At 32.3% G+C, this 16,115-nt stretch overlaps 2 protein-coding genes across 2 annotated transcripts; one reads left to right on the top strand and one right to left on the bottom strand.

The window, feature by feature from the left end:
- Positions 1–3,352: 3,352 nt before the first annotated feature.
- Positions 3,353–5,458, bottom strand: LOC130899616 (uncharacterized protein DDB_G0274171-like). Its single transcript, XM_057809682.1, has one exon. It carries the CDS (start codon positions 5,456–5,458, stop codon positions 3,353–3,355), a length of 2,106 nt encoding a protein of 701 aa, XP_057665665.1.
- A 7,146-nt stretch (positions 5,459–12,604) lies between these two features.
- On the top strand, positions 12,605–13,060 carry LOC130899690 (insect toxin mu-NPTX-Nc1a-like). The gene is made up of 2 exons (XM_057809829.1): positions 12,605–12,843; positions 12,896–13,060. Exons 1-2 carry the CDS (start codon positions 12,669–12,671, stop codon positions 12,979–12,981), a joined length of 261 nt encoding a protein of 86 aa, XP_057665812.1. The 5' UTR covers positions 12,605–12,668; the 3' UTR covers positions 12,982–13,060.
- The last annotated feature ends 3,055 nt before the right edge of the window (positions 13,061–16,115 follow it).

Genomic DNA, 16,115 nt, shown 5'->3' with positions numbered 1-16,115 from the left:
CGTAAAAAATAAAAAAAATATGTTTCATAATGATTGAGGTTAAGTAGTTTTCGCGTAAAAGCTCAACAAACAAACTAACATTCAATTTTTTATTATTAGTAATGATTTAATACGAAGGATATGTTTGAGTACGAAACTTTTTATTATTGGGCAGTGTATTTAGCATAAGTTACACATATTAACAAATTATAACCATATATCAGTGACTGTATGAATTATTCTAAGTTTCGAAACTTTGTTTCAATAAGAAAATAACAATAAATGAAAAAGAATTCCAAAAAACAGCTGAAATTATAGTCAATGGATTTGATATTGACGTGACCGTGAAAATTGTTTTATATTTCGTAAAAAATAAAAAAAATATGTTTCATAATGATTGAGGTTAAGTAGTTTTCGCGTAAAAGCTCAACAAACAAACTAACATTCAATTTTTTATTATTAGTAATGATTTAATACGAAGGATATGTTTGAGTACGAAACTTTTTATAATTGGGCAGTGTATTTAGCATAAGTTATACAAATTAACAAATTATAACCATATATCAGTGACTGTATGAATTATTCTAAGTTTCGAAACTTTGTTTCAATAAGAAAATAACAATAAATGAAAAAGAATTCCGAAAAACAGCAGTAATTATAGTCAATTGGATTTGATATTGACGTGACCGTGGAAATTGTTTTATATCTCGTAAAAAATAAAAAAAATATGTTTCATAATGATTGAGGTTAAGTAGTTTTCGCGTAAAAGCTCAACAAACAAACTAACATTCAAATTTTTATTATTGGTAATGATTTAATACGAAGGATATGTTTGAGTACGAAACTTTTTATTATTGGGCAGTGTATTTAGCATAAGTTATACAAATTATAACCCTATATCAGTGACTGTTTAAATTGTTCAAAGTCTTAAAACTCCAATTAAATAAAAATGAACAACTAAACGTGTCAAATTTATAGAAATTAAAGATATATAAAATTGCAACTAGAGAAAATACAAATTAAATTGTTAAAATGCATTTGGTGTTTTATTTCGTGATATTAGTGGGATCGAAAGCAAATTTGTTATCTAAAATATTCACAACCGAATCAAATGTACATTGCCTTAGTGTTCGGTGTCCTCGTAACCTCACTTGTCAACCTTGTGAGATACTAAGAAAACCCGAAGGAAGATGCTGCGAAGAATGTTTACCAATAGATTGCCCAAATATGGATACATGTCAAATTTCCGTGATACCGCCTAAAGAATGCTGTCCTGTTTGTTGTCCTTTTCTCGATTGTCGTAGGTGTGACGTCGTTGTAACACCAATCGGATCATTTTGTCCCGTGTGTGAACCAATGACTTGTCCAGATATCAAATGTAATTCAAATGAAGTTGCTTCGTTATCTCGCGGTGAGTGTTGCCCAAAATGTGTCCCAGATTGTAGCTGAATATTTATGGAATATGTTGAATCGAAAAAGTGTTTTCTAAATATAATAAAAAGTGTATAAAAAATCCGGTTTCTTATTTCGTAAACCCTCTCTTAACTTTTTGTATCAATTTTAATTATCTTCTGATTTAACTTGAATCAAAACAACAATAAAAATTGTATTTGTACCATATTTGATTTGATTTATTTACTTAAAATTTTGTAATGGTCTATTTTTTATTTATGAGAGAGTATTAAAATTATAAAACATCAGTAATCCGTACGTTTACAACATCTTTTAGCAGACGGTTGAAATATTTTTTAAAGTTAAGCTTCCTATGAAGTTTTCCGATACCTAATTGCCATTTTTTTCTTTCGCTACGTTTCTTATAGTTCAGATTTTTCTTATTCCATGTAACCTCTCTTTCTATTCTGCTGTGGGATCCTTTTTTTTTGACAATATCTCTTCCTCGATCCTCTACCAAATCAACAGCTTTATCTCAATAAGTTTTATAAATTATTTCACTGCAAACTTCATCTTCATATGAGTTCCAGATGGTATTTGTTAGAGTACGATCATCATGGTATGTGATCGAAAGCTTTTTGTAGATCTATAAACGTTTAAAGTACTTGACTAAATCTTTCTGTTTTCACCTCTATTAATTGCTTTAAAGAGAACACGTTTTCTGTAAAGGACCTTCCAGCTCTAAATCTAATCTGTCCTTCTTCTTTTTCATAATTACTTTCCTTATTTCCCACTTTATTAATATACAAGGGTTGCTATTTAAGTTTTGATATAGACAAATAAAAACAAGTATCTACAAATGGATATGACTTTCTACAACCACGATTGAATTCTATAAACCAGCAAAGCACAGTGACTCGAGATGGTACTTCATGACCAAAAATAAAAGCAAGTTGATTGGAAAACTGCTTGTGGTTTAACAGTACTCGAATCACAACACGTACGTTCACCATTGAAAATGTCAAACTGATGACACTGTCATATTTGACGTATTCACATCAGTGTTACCATATCTCAATACTTAAGTAACAACCCTCGTATCTCAGAACGGAAAACAGATATAGACATGCGGTTTTCGTTATTATAATGCTAATTTAGTTTACTCTTGAACAAATTACACAACTTTTTATGCTTCTATTTAAATATATTGAGAAAAATCACAATATCTGAAATAAATGAAACAACGCCCTCTAGCATTTACGTTTCTAATTAAATTGCTTAGATTTTATATATTTTGTATTATAGTACAAAATATCTTTTAACCAACATCAAGTTTATGAAAATCGGTAAAACAGAACCGGACTTACAGGCATTTTTTCATAACACGTTTCCCACTCTCCCCCACTTTTCATTTGAAGAGATATACTGAAACTTGTGAAATGAAAAATGTGTAGAATAATTAGATTATCGTATTAAAAGTGCCATTGAATTGAGTAAATTTTCAAATACGCCCTCTAGCGGTGAACCTAAGATTCAGAAAATAATTCAACGAGTTTCTAGGGACTACTTTTGCATTAGTTTTGTTCCCTAGAGTCCCAGTACAATTCTAAAAATAATTCATCACAATTTATTAGATACTAATGATCATTACAATGAGTATATAATTAAAAAAAAAACAATTTGATTGATCTTAGCTAGATATTAAGTCTAACATTGCGTATTGTAATTGTTTTTATACCGACTTGCAGGTTTACAGATAGAATAAAATTCACCACAAGGTATTATAGTCACTTCACTATTATCACATTTTACATTGGGACAAAAAATCGGTGCACAAATAGGACAACATTGTCCAATAGGTATTACGGCAACTTCACATGTAGAGCATTGAATATTTGGGCAAAATATCGGTTGACATGTAGGACAATATTCTCCGGGAAGTATAACAGGAAATTCGCAACTGCCACACTGTATTTTATCACTAAAATATTGGTGAGAAATTGTCACCAAAGGGTGTTATAGCATCTTCAATTGAAACAGACTGACTATTAGGACACAATTTCGATTGACAAGTAGGACAACAGTCACCAGGGAGTTGAACGGCCGTTGAAAAACTGTCACATTGCAATTTTGGACATACTATTCGTTCACAAACAGGACAATCTTCATAAGGATAAGTGATTGCTTTTTCACAAACATCACATGAAAGTGCTGGGCATGATTTAGGTATGCATATAGGACAGCAAATGCCAGGAAGAAGAAACTCAGTTTCATGTGAGTTACAATCCAGAAAAGGGCAGGAAATTGGCGAACAGTTCGGACAACATTCACCAGCAACGGTTACAGCAACCTCACAAATCGAGCATTGACTATTAGGACACAATTTTGGTTGACAAGTAGGACAACAGTCACCTGGCAGTTGAACAGCAGTTGAACAACTATCACATAGCAAATTTGGACAAACTATCCGTTCACAAACAGGACAATCTTTATAAGGATAATTGACTGCTTTTTCACAAATGTCACAAGAAAGTTCAGGACATGATTTAGGTATGCATATAGGACAGCATATACCAGGAAGAAAAAATTCAGTTTCGTCTGACCTACATTCAAGATAAGGACAGGACATTGGTGAGCAGCTCGGACAGCATTCACCAGGAACGGTTGCAGCAACCTCACAAATCGTGCATTGAGTATTAGGACACAGTTTCGGCTTACAAGTAGGACAACAGTCACCAGGGAGTTGTACAGCAGTTGAACAACTATCACATAGCAAATTTGGACAAACTATCCGTTCACAAACAGGACAATCTTTATAAGGATAATTGACTGCTTTTTCACAAATGTCACAAGAAAGTTCAGGACATGATTTAGGTATGCAGATAGGACAGTAGATTCCAGGAAGTGAAACTGCCGTTTCGCTTGCATTACATTCTATTTCAGGACAAAACACTGATCTAGAACTAGGGCTGCAATCATCAGTAGATGTTGTAGCAGATTCACACGATACTGGCTTGCAAATAGGACAGCAACCGTCTATTGGTGTTGTAGCAGCTTCGCAATTCAAACAATGTATTTCAGGACATGATATCGGTTCGCAAATCGGACAGACACCATCTGTTGGTATTACAGCAGTTTCACAATCTGTACAAATGATGTCAGGACACGATAATGAATGTTCAATTGGGCTGTAAACATTAGTAGGTATTGCAGAAACTTCAGGATTAATATCAGAGAGTAGTACTGATTGGCATTGTTGACAGCATTCTCCACGAGGTAATACAGCAACTTCAAATTCAGTACATTCAATATTGTCACAAGATACTGATTGACAAACTGGACAACACTCTTCTGGGGGTGTTTCAGCAATCTCGCAGTTTGTACAATGGTTGTTAGGACAAAACACGTGTTCACAAACTGGGCAGCATTTTCCTTGAGGTGTTTGAGCAACTTCACAAATGGCACAGTGTATATTAGGACACGAGACGCGTTCGCAAACTGGACAGCACTCACCTTGTGGTATAATAGTAACTTCACAGTTGGTACAGTGTATATTAGGACACGAAACGTGTTCGCAAACTGGGCAGCACTCTCCTGGAGGTGTTTGAGCAACTTCACAGCTGGTACAGTGTATATTAGGACACGAAACGTGTTCGCAAACTGGGCAGCACTCTCCTGGAGGTGTTTGAGCAACTTCACAGCTGGTACAGTGTATATTAGGACACGAAACGTGTTCGCAAACTGGGCAGCACTCTCCTGGAGGTGTTTGAGCAACTTCACAGCTGGTACAGTGTATATTAGGACACGAAACGTGTTCGCAAACTGGGCAGCACTCTCCTGATGGTATAAAAGTAGTTTCACAATGTTGACAATCGATATTGGGACACTCTATTGGTTTACACTTGGGACAGCATTCTCCTTTGGGCGTTTGAAGACTATGGCAAGCCCCGCATATTGGAGGCTCTGGACAATCCTCTTTATCGCAATTTTGTTGATGAAGATGATGCAATTGATTATGTTTAGAATGTCCAAACAGTTTATTTGCTTCAGAACTGAAGAAAATCACAAAAAATAGAAGATACTTCATATTTATGGACCATGCACAGTGTGTACTTGAGTTTTAATATTTATATGGTAATAATTATTTATATTATTTCATTCAACACGTTCATATATAAACGTTGCACGTGTAATTGACGTATAATTTGAAAAAATTGTGCTATTATTGGGTGTAGATTAAAAAATTTTGGAGCTGGTGAATTTTTGATTATATAAAAAATGATATCATAGAACTGAGAATAGAAGTTGGTTAACAACACCAGCGGATCCAAAGGGGGGACCAAGGAAAAATTATGAACCCCTCTTCTTCATTTTTTCAATCTACTGATGCTCAAAAACAGTCCATTTTTATTATTTGGACAAGGGGAAACACGAAAATTTATTTCCGTAGAAATAATTTATTTCAAAATGGTACAGAAAAAACCAAAAAGTAGAAATATAATATAATGAATACAAAATTTGAAATTAATAAAATATACATTAATATGAAATAAAAACCAAATAAATCGAAAAATTTGGTTCGAGGATGTTGCAGATCTACAAAAAATTGACACTAAATAACGAATCTATCGTTGTAACTTTTTTTTATTAATAATTTTCCTACGTTTAGCTTCTTCTTTCTTTCTCTCCTCCTACAAATCTTCCTGAAATAAAATTCTAATAACCTATCGACGTAATACGTCCCTGGATAAAAACAACGAAATTTCACGTCAAGATGTTGTAAAAAGTGAGGTTAAATTATCGGTCTCGCTCTTAGAACCACACAGTTACTGTTTCGTTATTGATTAAGAACGAATTGTAAAAGAAGAAATATTTTCAACAGCGATGCCACGTTGAGAATTTTTTCTGCAAAAATTTAATGTTGCATAATAATCGACTGTTTTGTAATTTACAAATAAATTTCTTTAAAAAACTTCAATTAATTTTAAGGTTAGAATGTTTTAGTTCGAATTTAGAATAGACACGGCACCCAATATTTTCTGAATTCATCAATATATAGGGTGTTTCAATAAAGAATAACCCAATTTATGACAATCCTAGCTGTTCATCAAAGAATCCGGTAGTTGTTTCTTCTATAGCCAAGAGCACAAGATGATGGTAGTTTACTGAGTTGTGTGTGGGTTGTAGTTGAATTTTCCTCTTGTCTAAGTCGGGAATATCGTTTTTGCTGTAGACCTAGCAACCTTTTATAGTGCACTAGGTGGTCGCCCTCATTTAGTAAACTTTCAACGTTTGGTGTCCTTTCTTTGTACTATTTTTCTCTTTTGTTTTCGAGGTTCGAACTTTGCATGTTAGACAGTATAATAATCGCTCCGGGTTGTATATCTTTTGTTGGTGTGGCTGGTTTTAATGTCTATATAGAACATGGGTAAAGGTGTCTTGGTTCTAAAATGTTTTTTGGTCTATATTTTTTCTGCTTGGTGACCGTGTTCTTCAATAACATTTTTTAATTCACCTGTATCGACTGAATAGTACATGTCTAAACTAAAATTACGTTTTACTTTTAACTTGTAGGTGTCATCAGTGATCAAAGTTCAATATTTTGAATACGTATTTATTTTCTGCTAGTGGTGATATATTTTTAACAGTTTTATCAATATCGGGGCTGGTTTATGTGATTTTTCAGTTTTATACTCATCTGAAACTGTTTTAATTGGAGTGTCTATTTCGGAAATTATCTCTAAGTTATCAAAACGATTTTTAGTAGTTGATTTTCGTTTGGTTAACCGTCCAGGTGTCAGGACTACCACGGTTCATATTTCTTTGGATTATTGACAGTTTTCCATTCCTCCATGAGGACATGTTATATAGATGTGGTTATGAGGATGGACAGAGGGACCATTAATTTTGTTTGAAAACTTTTTTCATTTTAGTAGCTGTTCTTTATAGATTTTTATGTGCTGAATCCAAATCTGGCCTTAGTTTTTTTGTATCACCCATAGTTTCCAAGCAATATGTATTTTATTACAATCTTTCCCTTTTTTTCTTTGAAACTTCTTGTATAACTTTTTCTTTTCGATGATTCGCTTGCTGAACTTCCCGGTGAAATGTGAGTAATCCCTCATGATGTTGGTGTTTCAGCTGCTCTGGTAACGTTGTTCCATCACTTTAACAATCAACTTGCTCCTCACTAACATTTTCTAAATTGTCCGGGAAGTAATCGGGGCGGTTTAAAAAGTGAACTTTCACACTCATCAAACATCCTAACTCTTCAAACTTTTTTAGCATATTGTCAACAATATTCTGGATGTTTTTCATTTCCTAAGAACTTGGTGACAACTTGCTTGAAGGATGCCTATGCTTCTTTTTCATTTGAGGTCACTGTGGATTCGAAGTTAACGTCAAACATCATTTTTCTAATATTAGGTCCGGTAAAAACGCCTTCTTTCAATTTAGCTTCTGAGAGGTGTGGAAATTTCTGACAGAGATATTTGAAACACGACCCGTCTTCAGGCGAAGCCTTTACAAACTGTTTCATGAGGCCTAACTTAATGTGTGGTGGTGTTTTTTGGGTCTACGAGGTTTTTGCGTAGAATGTTTTTTTCGCCAGGTTTTAAAGACTCTATAGCAGAACAGTTCTTTTTGCACCAATGTTGATTCCTAGTTCTACTGTACCATTCACACATGAATCATCCAATATCCAACCATGTGCAGAATAACCTATTTTATTTAACACTATTTCTAGATTTTCGTTTACAGATTAACCGACAGGTACAGAAGTTGTGTAGTAAAACAGCCTTCAAACTATTTTTGGATGAATCAATAAACAGCCTCCAGTCTTGTTTCTTGTACCCAAACTTTCTCATTAGACCAGGAATGTCTGAGCAGTACACCAAATCACCATCTTGTTCAAGATACTTTGAAAATTGCTGTTCCCTCTTCCTATAAACATGAACACTAGTTCCAGCTGCCAACAAGTTCTTTTCTTTTAACCTAGAGCCAAGCAGTTAAGCTTTTTCTTTCGTTAAGCCCAGATCCTCAACTAAGTCGTTAAGCTCGACCTGAATAAACAATTTAGGCTCTAGATTTTCTGTAACACATTGAAACTCTTCATCGTGTTCGTCTAACTTCGAATGTACATCAGAAAATTCTTCTGTTCTCTGGTGGTTCAGGGACCGGCGAATCCACACCGTGCCCTACTGGTCGGATAGCGGACGGAAGGTTAGGGTAGCTTATTACCTTCTTGTTTTTAGAGTAACAGTCATCGGAATGATTTCTTGGTTCCCTCCATATCATAGGAAGTGTTTTTTCTCTTTTTTCCACCATTTTCTATATTCTTCAATACATACATAAAAAATCTTATGCGGCGCCTAAGATTTATCCTGATCTCCAAGTTTAGTTCGAAAGTATACTAGATAAACACTTTTTACAAAGTCTTCAACGTTTCTTTGGTGTTTTTTAATAACAAACTCACCACAAATATAACAAAAATTGTCAGCAGAGTTTTTACAATCGCGATTAGGCATTGCACTGTGCACATGTACATACAGGAAACGGAAACGTGAAACTGAGGTTAGGTTCAAACTAAACTAAACATTAGCTGTTTAGCATGTGTTTCAGCAGTACTACCAACATCATCTTCGTTCATTAAATACCCCTAGAAGATAGATATGGAGTCGGTCTTGGTTCATTGGAACTATTTTTTCAATTTTATTTTAACTATAAATAAAGCTGTTAAATTCTAAAAATGTTTGATTTCATAAATGTAATAAATGGTAGGTGGTACGGCTTTTTAAGCATCATATTTGGATTCAGCAGCTTAAAAAACATAAGAATAAGGTATTTTCAATAAAAAAGTTTAGTATTAATTAATTTCGTATGCACTAAATTTTAAATGTAATCCACCGTACTAATGTTTATTTGATTTGCTTTTATTTTTAATATTTCAACTTAAAGCGATAACGTTATCAAAATATACAGTTATTTTTAATCACTTTAGGTTTTTTTTTCGGTTTGTTAATTCCCCAGTACCCACATAGACATCCGTGGGGAAAGCTCATCAAATAATGTATTATAAAACGATTAAATATTGATATTTTTTTAATTAAGTGTTGAAAGCGACTTTTCCTGACTTTATTAAAAAATCTAGAATCGTATTTTTGGTGGAATTTGTTGGGGGGGGGGGGGGGGAGAGATTGTTGGAATTGAAATAAAACAAACTGAAGTTCCGGAAACGGGAACCCACCGATTTGGTTCAAATTTTCACCATATATATTCTATCACACGCTAGATTATTGTACATAAAAGGATTTTTGACGTTTCGCGAGGAAAAGGGATGAAAAAAAATTCCTAACTTAACATAACCTAACCTAACATAACTTAAGATAACCTAACCTAACCACGTATTTTCAGCTACTGATATTTTGTGTCTATATGTAAACTATGCTTTTTCCTATACGAGGAAGGTCCGAGAAGCACTTGCCCCAACAAAGGAACCACAAAAATTTTGCAAAAAAATACATTTATTTTTGAATGTAATCTACTTTTTTAGAACCTCACGCTCCTCAACATAGCTATCAACTACTGACATCATCATTGTTGGAAAATCTTTGACGACCAAAACATTTTTTCAAGTCTTGAAACAGAAAATAATCCGAGGGGGCTAAATCTGGCTTATAGGGTGCAAGAGGTAGCAATTCAAACTTTGAATCATTAATTTTGGTCATTGCAATAACGGATGTTTGAGCTGGTGTAATGTTTTGATTAAACACTTTCTTCTTAACCGAATGCTGACTTTTTTGTTTGATTTCTTCGTTCAAAAGTTGCAATAAGGTTGCATAATTTTCGCCGATACTCAATGGAAATTATCCCACGAGAATTCCAAAAAACTGACGCCTGCAGATGGAACGATCTTAGAAGTTGGTTTTGCCTTTTTGGTCCATTGTTTTGATTGTGTTTTTGTTTCGGATGTGAAGTCATGCATTGCCAAACATTCTTAGGAAACATCTGCACGACGTTGTTTTTGTTCCATTGTGAACCAACGCACTTTCAATCAACGTCCATCCAGTATCGCTTCGTGGATTTTGTTTAACATTTCCTGATTTGATCGAGCGATTCCGGTCTTCGCAGATCTGGCATCTTCAAAGTTAAAACATATGGTGTACAGATTGTGTACTTTCTAATACAGTGGGATTTTTGAAGCAATAACCGCCATCTCTAGGTCAGGCTAGGTACTTCTGGAAGTAATTGTAGCTATTACGAATAATAATTTTTTTATATATCATCAATTTCGATATTAAATCATAAATACAGTTTTCGTGGGTTCAGAACTATTATTATAAATATTTTTCATCCTTCCCTTGCAAGAAGCCAAAAATCCTTTTACGTACAATAATCTAGTGTGTGAAAGATTTAGAGCAAATCGATGAGTTTCCGTTTTCAAAATTCCCGCCATAAAACAAAATACAAAATGCTTCTGACCACTCCAAACCTTTTCCTATTCAGTTTACTTATTTAAAGGAAATATTCAATATAATCTGTGAGAATATTTAAAATGTCCTTAACAAATTTTGCATTATAGTACAAGTTAAAGGTTCTGCATTTGTAATAATTTTGTACTGTTATTAAAAAGTATGGAGAGTCACCGTCATTTAGTAAAATATTTGTCACATTTTGATTGATAAAACATTTGATTGATAAAAGAATTTGTTCTGTTCCTAGAATTGCAGAAACTACAATGTAATTAAAAAAATCATTTTTGACGATGTTTTTTCGATTAATATAACATTAAAAAGCTCAAAAATTATTGCATATTTTTCAGATTAGTCAAGCCCATATTAATGAAAATCATCAACATTATGATTCCATTATTTAAAGTTGAAAACTTCCATAAATTTAATTTTGTTTTTCTAAATCTTATCGTAGATAAAATATTATATGATACTCGTGCTTAAGTACTTTATATCATAAATAACTATTTCATAATTGTTAGAGCGATTCTGGTGGTGTAAATTTAGGTTCTTCCCCGACATTTTGTTTACAGGATGATTTGTTTGTAACTTAACCAATCATTCGAATTCAAATAATTTTTCCAATGTCAACTGTCAAACAAAAATCAGTGCTACCAACCAACCACCTAAGTTACAGTGTATTTCCCTAACATATTTTTTCAACAATTTTTCTATAAATGAATAATGTGAAAACAAACTGGGACAGAGAAAATAGTATTAAAAATTCGTAACAAAAAGTTGAAGTTACAACGAAAAGCCTCCAGAAGACAGTTACGCGAGGATCAATCAATATTCCATAAATACGCACGGCACCCAAACCAAATTAAAAAATGAAAAATAATTTTTACTCCTCGTATAAAATTCTGTAAACATCTAACAAACCGTCAGTCCACGTGGACTCATCATTTACACTGTTTACCAATGAAAACATCGAATCGTAAACATAAATGCATTTCTATTGGCCGAAGCTGTCAGAAATATTCCTGCCAGAGACAGTCTGCGATAAGCAGTGGTGTGGTTTGATGAGATTTATTTAATTCCTAAGACCTTGGGCTAATGAAGACAATAAAATTGCACAGTCTAGTGAGAATAAAGACAGATAAGAATTTAATAATAAAAATTTAGATATACAAATATAGCAAGTAATTTAATGCAATGCAATCATAATAAGAATTGCTGAATTAACTGGAATTAGTTGACAATTATACCAGTTTAGAAACATCGCGTCAAGTTTTGTCGGCAGGTGGTTTTAAACACAAAAAACTCAATGAACGGATGGAAATTTCGTTTTCCAGAAAAAAAAAGACGAATGGGGTATGAAATGTCCCAGTTCACGTCTGGTATCCTGTTTAAACCAAACTCCCTTGCAGACAGGTACATTTTACTCGTCTATTTACGTTTTATAATTTAATATCCAGCTGTAGCAAGTTGATGTATAATGATTCGATTGCGTTTTAACGAATAATTTCTCGCATAAGATATAAATATTATTAAAAGTATTTATAAAAATAATAAGTATATAAAATGAGGTATGTACGCCTATAGTAGATTGAATAAAATTGTCGGCAAGGGTTTTTATAAGCTGCAATTGATATTGGAAGAATTATACAAGACACATTATACCCCTCAAAAAAATTTAATTCGCACGCCATTGTCTATTTTTTCCATAAATTATTCTAGATTAATATTATTTGTTAATGGGAGTCACATTTAGGTTCACTTATACTGATTAAATTGTCTTTAAATACACAATCTATCGTTGTTTTCAAAACAAATACAAATTTCAAAATGAAATATCAACTTTTAACAGTTCTGGTTATTCTATTAACCTCTCAAGTAATTTGTTTCAACTGTGACCCTCCTTATTGTCAAGGTATCCAATGTGGTGTACCCAAATGTCCTAAAGGAACAGAGCTTAGGTCGAATCCTTGTGTTTGTTGTCCTGCTTGCTACGTTATAAAAGGTAAATATTCAAACAAATTCGAAATTATTGTTAACAAAAATTGTTTTTTTAGGTGAAGGTGAAGATTGTGCAGAAACAGATACTCTGTGTGATCGAAATTTGTATTGCAACGAGAATAATCGATGTGTCAAAAGTTAAAAACTTCCCCAATCTTAAAATAATAAACATATAATGTATTTGTGAGATTACAAACTCGATAATAAACAAATAAATCTTTTTTCTTTTATTTTATTAGCCATTATTTCCGTGGCTAGTGCAAGATTTTTGGCACGAACTTTCCATCCCTTAAATACTCGATAGGATTCAAGTCCGGGCTACGAGCTGGCTAATTCATAGCGGCAATTGGGACCTGCAGTGTGTGGACGGGCCTTGTCTTGCATCAGGATGAAGTTTTAGCAGTTGAAAATTATAACGAAAATGGTGTCGACAAATACGTGGAATTAATTGGAGATATTTTAAAATTTATTGAATTAAGTAGCACTTTATATACGATAATCGAATTTTTCAACAAATTCTGCGCGTTTTTTATTTGGAAAGTTTTAGTGTATATCTTCAAATAATAAGTAGGGGAGAGTGGGAACTTTTTTTTATAAAATAATGCTTGTAAGTCCGGTTCTGCTCATCCGATTTTTATAAACTTGATTGTTATTGAAAGATTATTTACCAGCAGTACAGAATATACAAATTTTAGCTATTTAATTAATAACTTGAATGCTAGAGGGCGTTGTTCCATATATTTTAGAAATAGTGATTTCTTTTGACAAATACTCCATGAACCTGCATCGATTTGTATGGAAATTTAGAATCAAGTTTGATACTCCCTTATCTTCAAAATATACCTTATGCCAATATGCGCTTATAACTCCTAGTGGTGAAAACTACCCCTTATTGCAAAAAATCAATAAAATTATAAGTATAAGCATTTAATGAGTAAAAAAATACTTCCAAGGTTTGAATGTAAGTTGTTTAATGCTTCAATAGAGTATTTATAATTTTTCAATCCCGCTTGATGTATTTCATCCCTTATAAAGCACCCCCGATTAATATAAAATAACAAAATTATTAAATTATTTTGTGGTGGCTTAATTATATTAAATTGATTCGTTTTGTTTGTATTTAACTCAAATATTTTGCATACCAAATGTTCAACCCTTATAAATCAGCCCTTATTTCGAAAAAAAAAAAAAAATTATAGACGTATTTATTCCTCTTGACGATTTATTTATTTTAAATGGACATGTTTTTATCTATTTGACTTTAATATTTTGTATTTATGATTTTTAACCCCCTATAAATCATCCCCTATTTCGGAAAAAATTAAAATAAATATTTACAGACGTACTTATGCAATATTTTAATATATTCACTTCAAATTGACATTTTTTCATCCCTTTTAACTTGAATATTATTTAAATTTAAAATTTTTAGCTATAAATCATCCCTTATAACAAAAAAATTAAAAAAAATATTTACAAAATATATATATTTACAAATTTCGCTTAATTTTCAAGTCGCTCAAACCGTAGATTTTTGAGAATTTTTATAACCTATAAGTTTTTAAAAATTTCTATTTTTTAAAGGGCAACGTTTAAAGGGTTCGAAAATGATATCAGTCATACGTTAGGGTACGATTTGTGAGGTTATATCTCAGTTATTTTATAAGTTACAGCAATTTCTAAAAAAAAGCAAAATATTTGTTTTTCAGAAATTTTGGAAAATTTCGAAAATGATTTTTAGATTTTAAACATCATTTCTTTCGAAATTAGGCATTCTAAATCGTTCAAACTTTTAAAAATCATCAATAGTACTTAAATAAAGTGATATTGGATTAGATTTTTATATTGATAAAGGTAAAATTTAGGTTACAAAAAAAATATAAATCGATTTAATTTCGGCCATAACTTTCTTAGGTTTTATGCTAGAGAGTTATACTAACCCACATTTTAAAGCGTTCTAAAAGTACTTTGAAAACGATTGATTGTAATTACCTCGAAAAATTGATATTTTTGCCGTTACTCGACGTTGAATTTAAAAAAAATTTTCGTTCGATATAAATATTCAAGTTTCCTTCAATCACAACTTGGTTTGTATTATGCTTAAAGCAAATTTTGAAAAACCAATCTCTCTATGTTTTCATAAACTTTATTTTTGGCTCCAGCATTTTTTTGATAAAATCAGAAGTATTTGAGTTATCAATGAAAAATTGATTAAAAACGTGGTTTTTTCAATGTCGCTCATTTGTTGCTCAAAGTTTGGTTCTCTATCAATTTCTGCGGCTATTCTCAACATAAAAATTTTCACTCTCTAGTTGGGGTGGAGCTCACCCTTACAGCAAATGCACTGGGTGACCAAATAAATAAACTTCCACGTCCTATCCACCTATCAGGGTATATTTGGTATAAAAACTTCCGAACATATATGGAATGATGTGCCGGGCAACTATTATGTTGTAGCAACGACGATTGGGTAGGGGTGAATTCAAGAAAAATCACAATTTATAAATAATATTATACAAAAAACGCCCTCTATTATTCACGTTGCTTATTAAAATGTTTTGAATTTATATATTTTGTATTGTTGGATGAAAGCGTTTCCAAACAATATCAAGTTTATGAAAATCGGTAAAACAGAACCGGACTTACAAGCATTTTTTTATAAAAATAGTTCCCACTCTCCCCTACCTATTATTTGAAGAGATACACTACAATTTTTCAAATGAAAAACGCGCAAAATTTGTTTAAAAATTTGATTATTGCATAGAAAGTGCTACTTAATTCGATAAATTTCAAAATATTTTGCTTTTTCAATTCTATATTTACGAATATTGGACTTAGAGTTCTAAAAATAATTTCCACGTGCTTTTCAGGGCACTTCTGCAATTATTTATTAGCTGCCCACCCGATATAGATGGTGTACATATATATTTGGTTCTTCAATTTTTTGGACCTTTACATATATGAATGCTTCTAAATGTTCTTTTAATTTTTTTTATTAATTTAATTTAATTTTAAAACAGAATAGACCTAAAATCAAGAACATTTAGAAGCATTTATTTGGTATATTAGGTACCGCATATAAATGGAATACCATCTGGATGTACACGGAATACCTAAAACATATCATGAATATATCAGTATATTCTAGGTATATGCCAAATTTAAACATTTATTTATTTAAGTTTGTGATCAGTAGTTAAATACTGACAAATCGATATCTGTACTGGACAAGCAAATCCACGGACTTGGCTCTAGGTTATCTGTTGATAAGGATGG

The sequence above is a fragment of the Diorhabda carinulata genome, chromosome 11 (assembly GCF_026250575.1).
Source record: "Diorhabda carinulata isolate Delta chromosome 11, icDioCari1.1, whole genome shotgun sequence".
Taxonomy (NCBI): Eukaryota; Metazoa; Arthropoda; class Insecta; order Coleoptera; family Chrysomelidae; genus Diorhabda; species Diorhabda carinulata.
This window is presented reverse-complemented; position numbering and strand designations above follow the sequence as displayed.